General features: G+C 36.4%; 1 protein-coding gene across 2 annotated transcripts in view; it reads left to right on the plus strand.

The window, feature by feature from the left end:
* The first annotated feature begins 3,105 nt into the window (after nucleotides 1–3,105).
* The window catches only part of LOC133554187 (tubulin alpha-1A chain), an 11,726-nt gene continuing 8,722 nt past the window's right edge, over nucleotides 3,106–6,109 (plus strand). The window contains exon 1 of one of the 2 annotated variants that reach the window (XM_061902637.1): nucleotides 3,106–3,241. Coding sequence is in view for 1 of the 2 variants with exons in the window: in XM_061902636.1 (XP_061758620.1) it covers nucleotides 4,492–4,494 (3 nt within the window). In the remaining variant the exon portion in view is untranslated. Of the gene's footprint in view, nucleotides 3,242–4,325; nucleotides 4,495–6,109 lie in introns of those variants that run through there. The other variant, XM_061902636.1, reaches the window with a different exon arrangement.

Raw genomic sequence — 6,109 nt, forward strand, 5'->3', positions numbered from 1 at the left:
TTCCATTCAAACTATGGTCCGATTACACGAATATTTTAAAAAATATTTTATTTCGGTATATTAGATGGAATTTTTAAAAATTCCATCTAATATACCGAAAATATGATCTGATTACGAGAAAATCTGAAGAAAAAAAATGTTGTCTGTATATTAGATGGAAGTTTTACAAATTCCGTCTAATATACCAAAAATATGGGCCCTGCGATGAGGTGGCGACTTGTCCAGGGTGTACCTCGCCTTCCGCCCGATTGTAGCTGAGATAGGCGCCAGCGCCCCCCGCGACCCAAAAAGGGAATAAGCGGTAGAAAATGGATGGATGGATACCAAAAATATGGTCCGATTACAAGAAAATAAAAAAAATAAAAAACATTTTTGGGGCATATTAGATGGAGTTTTCAAAAATTCAATCTATTATACCAAAAATATGGTCTGATTACAAGAAAATGTTTAAATAATAATAATAATAAAAAATACAAAATAAAAAAAAATTTGGTATATGAGTTGGAATTTTTTAAAATTTCATCTCATACCGAAAATATGGTCTGATTATAAGAAAATAAAAATGAAAAAATGAGAATTCTTTCCCCTGTTATATTAGATGGGACTTTTAAATATTCCATCCAAAATATGATCTGATTAGAAGAAAATTTGAAAAAAATATCCATCTAATATACCAAAATATGGTCCGATTATAAGAAAATTTGAAAAAAAAATTAGATATAGTTTCTAAATAACTCATCTATTATACAAAAATATGGTCTGATTAAAAGAAATTAAAGGGAAAAAAATTTTGGGGGGTACATTAGATAGAATTCTTTAAATTCCATCTAATACACCAAAAATATGGTCTGATTACAAGGACATTTGAAAAAAAATTTTTTTTACGTATATTAGATGGATTTTTTTTTTTTTTCAATTCCACCTATTATACAGAAAAAAATATGGTCTTATTACAAGAAAAGAAAAAACAAGAAAAAGAAAAAAAAAATGTATTTGGTATATAAGTTACCAAAAATATGCTCTGATTACAAAAAAAAATTATAAAACAAAATGAGAACATTTTTGTCCCCCGTTATATTAGATGGAACTTTTAAATATTCCATCTAAAGTATGGTCCGATTACACGAAAATTTTTCAAAAAATATATATATATTTTCGGTATATTAGATGGAATTTTTCAAAATTCCATCTAATATACCGAAAATATGATCTGATTACAAGAAAATTTGAAGAATTTTTTTTTGTCTGTATATTAGATGGAAGGTTTACAAATTCCATCTAATATACCAAAAATATGGTCCGATTACAAGTAAATTTAAAAAAAGAAAAAATGGAAAAAATGGAGTTTTAAAAAATTCAATGTATTATACCGAAAATATGGTCTGATTACAAGAACATTTTAAAATAATAATAATAATGATAAAAAATAAAAAATAAAAAAACTTGGTATATGAGTTGGAATTTTTTAAATTTCATCTCATATACCGAAAATATGGTCTGATTATAAGAAAATAAAAATTTGAAAATCAGACAATTCTTTCCCCCGTTATATTAGATGGAACTTTTAAATATTCCATCCAAAATATGATCTGATTACAAGTAAATTTGAAAAAAATATCCATCTAATATACCAAAATATGGTTCGATTATAAGAAAATTTGAAAAAAAAAATTAGATATAGTTTCTAAATAACCCATCTATTATACAAAAATATGGTCTGATTACAAAAAAATAAAGGGAAAAAAAATGTTATTAGATGGATTTTTTTTTTTTTTCAATTCCACCTTCTATACAGAAAAAAATATGTTCTTATTACAAGAAAAAAAACAAGAAAAAGAAAAAAAAATGTTTTTGGTATATAAGTTAGCAAAAATATGGTCTGATTACAAAAAAATTATAAAACAAAATGAGAACATTTTTTTCCCCCGTTATATTAGATGGAACTTTTAAATATTCCTTCTAAAGTATGGTCCGATTACACGAACATTTTTCAAAAAATATATATATATTTTATTTTGGTATATTAGATGGAATTTTTCAAAATTCCATCTAATATACCGAAAATATGATCTGATTATGAGAAAATGTGAAGAAAAAAAATGTTGTCTGTATATTAGATGGATTTTCTATTAGATTTTTGGTATATTAAATTCCATCTAATATACCAAAAATATGGTCCAATTGCAAGAAAATAAAAAAATAAAAAAAAACATTTTTTGGGGGGCATATTAGATGGAGTTTTCAAAAATTCAATCTATTATACCGAAAATATGGTCTGATTACAAGAAAATGTTTAAATAATAATAATAAAAAAAAATAGAAAATAAAAAAAACTTGGTAATTGAGTTGGAATTTTTAAAAATTTCATCATATACCGAAAATATGGTCTAATTATAAGAAAATAAAAATAAAAAAAATAAGAAAATTCTTTCCCCTGTTATGTTACATGGAACTTTTAAATATTCCATCCAAAATATGATCTGATTACAAGAAAATTTGAAGAAAATGTCCATCTAATACAAAAATATGGTCCGTTTACAAGAAAATTAAAAAAAAAACATTACATGGAGCTTCTAAAAAAAAAACCATCTGTGATACAAAAATATGGTCTGATTACAAGAAATTAAAGGGAAAAAATGTTTTTGGTACATTAGATAGAATTCTTTAAATTCCATCTAATAGACCAAAAATATGGTCTGATTACAAGAACATTTGAAAAAATAAGACAATAATTGTTGGGCATCTTATGGCGTGGAATAAATTCATTAATCACACTTCTGAATTTGATATTTCCTATTTTAAGGAGCTCTATGCATTCAGTGGAACTTGTCTGGCCTTGAGAGGGATGACTTTTCCTGGAATCATATTTTGTTATTAGCAACTCAGGCTGTTTATGTGGCGTCCAACGTGTGCAGGCGTGTGTTAGCGCTCACCACACAGCAGCAGACGCCACACCCCGTCACGACACGCTTTTAGTTCTCGCCACGGTCTCCAAAGACTCCCACCCCGCCAGCGCTCGCAGGGGCAGCTGCTGCAGGGTGGCGGCTACTTAGGCCCGGGTCACGTGACTAAGCAGATAAAGGCCATGTTATGCGGGACACCGGGGCCGTATCCAGGCAACGGTGCCTTTCATCCCCTTGGCAACCGCTAAGTCTTGGGAGGAGGGATGGGGGAGCCTTCTGTGCCTTCGGGCGACTGGACGGGATGACCTCGTTTGTCTGCGAGGATTTTGGACAAGACAGTGAGTTTAGGGTTGCCGAATGATCATGCAATTGATGAGATGATGCATATTCTGCATCACTAAGATATATAACGTGATTCTTTGCTCTTCTGCACCTTTGGCACTTTACACTGCGGGGATGCTTTTTTGCTGAGTATGAATGTTAGCGGCTGACTTTGAGTGGAGGATGGGCGGACTACGGCTTGATGGGAATTGGTTTGGCGGGTGTCCCGACATCAATGCCGCAGGAAACGACTGCGATCAATAACCCTCTCCGCCTGTGGATTTACTGTACTGTGGAACATTCTGGATTCAAGTCAGAATAATCAGCTGGATTGTTGACAAATACCGTATTTCCTTGAATTGCCGCAGGACATAGAATATCTGCGTTGAATTACTGCCGGGTCAAAGTATCTTCCCAAAATAATTAGCGCGTGCTTAGTATGACCGCCTGGTCAAACTCGTGATGTCATCATTTTCAAAAAGGAGGAGGCTGATTTCAATACCGGTAATTTGAAATCGCATAAAGGGAAGAAGATTAAGAGCTATTCAGTAGGATTTAAGGTCCAAGCTTACATCACACTGAAATTTTTACTGCATGCCTTTGGTAAGTGCCGGAGTGAGAAGAGGTTTTAAATTAATTAGCGCCCCGGCGGCAATTCTAGTAAATACGGTAGCCATTACTGATTGCTACTTTTATTAGTAGATTGCACAGTTCAGCACATATTCCGTACAATTGACCACTAAATGGTAACACCCGAATACGTTTTTCAACTTGTTTAAGTCGGGGTCCACGTTAATCAATTCATGGTAATTATATGGTAGCATTATAACGTTATAAACAATGTATTGTATTCTATATTTTTCTTGTTATTATTATTATTCCTGCCATATGTCAGTCTAGTCCACCATAATGAAATTACTCAGCAGTTTTGTTCCCCCCTTGCAGCAACACAATGCCGGGTGGGGCCAGGGAGGCGGGTTGTGTGACCGCACCTCAGATTGGCCAATAGGAACTTGAGTAGGGCGTGCCGGCATCTGACTGACAGGCGATTGGCCAATAGAAAGTGAGCACTTAGTGGCGCCGCGGTGGCTCTCGGCCAATGGCAGCCGGAGCCGGCAGCGGCGGGAGTGCGCGCCCACATAAATAGCGGCGTCCACCCGGGCGTTCGCCATTATCTCTTACATCGACCTCATTATTGTCGAATTGTAAGACTTCCCTCAACGGACCGTCTTCTAAACTCCTTCTTCACCAACCGACCGAAGCAAAAATGGTAAGCCTTGTTTTAAAAAGCCGAATAGAGTAACTGAACAGGATAGTTGTGGTGTCTGAGCCTCCTTCATTGGCCAGGAAGCCGGTTCGAGATGAGGATGGGAGAAATGGCGGATAGTTACAAAACAAAACAAAAAAAACCCCGCCTAAATTGGGTTAAAAGGGCGTCACGTTCAATCATTGGGTCATTTAAGAATGTACACGTTGCTGGTTGGACTGCGGCACTTTTTACGCGGAGTTGAATGGGAATGATGACGTCACCCAATCCCATTGGAGGATGGTGGATGCTGGCTGGGGTAAACCTAACGCTGATCCCGTGTCGCCATGGTTACTGTCAGTTTATCAGAGTGCACAATTAAATTGCAGCAGGCCAGAAGTTTTTTTTGTTTTTTTAAAGACCGTAAAATTTTGGAGCGAGACTCTTATTAGCGCTTAAAGGCCAACTGAAATGAGATTTTCTTGTTCAAACGGGGATAGCAGGTCCATTCTACGTGTCATACTTGATCATTTCGCGATATTGCCATATTTTTGCTGAAAGGATTTAGTAGAGGACGTCGACGATAAAGTTCGCAACTTTTGGTCGCTCATGAAAAAGCCTTGCCTGTACCGGAAGTAGCAGACGATGTGTGCGTGACGTCACGGCTTGTGGAGCTCTTCACATCTGAACATGGTTTATAATCATAGCCACCAGCAGCAAGAGCGATTTGGACCGAGAAAGCGACGATTTCCCCATTAATTTGAGCGAGGATGAAAGATTTGTGGATGAGGAAAGTTAGAGTGAAACACTAGAAAAAAGAAGGCGACGGCAGTGGGAGCGATTCAGATGTTATTAGACACATTTACTAGGATAATTCTGGAAAATCCGTTATCTGCTTATTGTGTTACTAGTGTTTTAGTCATACCTTGGGACGGCGTGGCGCAGTGGAAGAGTGGCTGTGCGCAACCCGAGGGTCCCTGGTTCAATCCCCACCTAGTACCAACCTCATCACGTCCGTTGTGTCCTGAGCAAGACACTTCACCCTTGCTCCTTATGGGTGCTGGTTAGCGCCTTGCATGGCAGCTCCCTCCATCAGTGTGCGAACGTGTGTGTGAATGGGTAAATGTGGAAGTAGTGTCAAAGCGCTTTGAGTACCTTGAAGGTAGAAAAGCGCTATACAAGCACAACCCATTTATCATTTATCATTTTTTTTTTTTTTTAAGACTAACATTTTGGAGCGAGACTCTTATTAACGCTTAAAGGCCTACTGAAATGAGATGTTCTTATTCAAACGGGGATAGCAGGTCCATTCTACGTGTCATACTTGATCTTTTCGCGATATTGCCATATTTTTGCTGAAAGGATTTAGTAGAGAACATCGACGATAAAGTTCGCAACTTTTGGTCGCTTATGAAAAAGCCTTGCCTGAACCGGAAGTAGCAGACGATGTGCGCGTGACGTCACGGGTTGTGGAGCTCTTCACATCTGAACATGGTTTATAATCATAGCCACCAGCAGCAAGAGCGATTCGGACCGAGAAAGCGACGATTTCCCCATCAATTTGAGCGAGGATGAAATTTGTGGATGAGGAAAGTTAGAGTGAAGCATTAGAAAAAAGAAAAAAAAAAGGCGACAGCAG

This window comes from Nerophis ophidion, linkage group LG06 (assembly GCF_033978795.1).
Source record: "Nerophis ophidion isolate RoL-2023_Sa linkage group LG06, RoL_Noph_v1.0, whole genome shotgun sequence".
NCBI classification, from domain to species: Eukaryota; Metazoa; Chordata; class Actinopteri; order Syngnathiformes; family Syngnathidae; genus Nerophis; species Nerophis ophidion.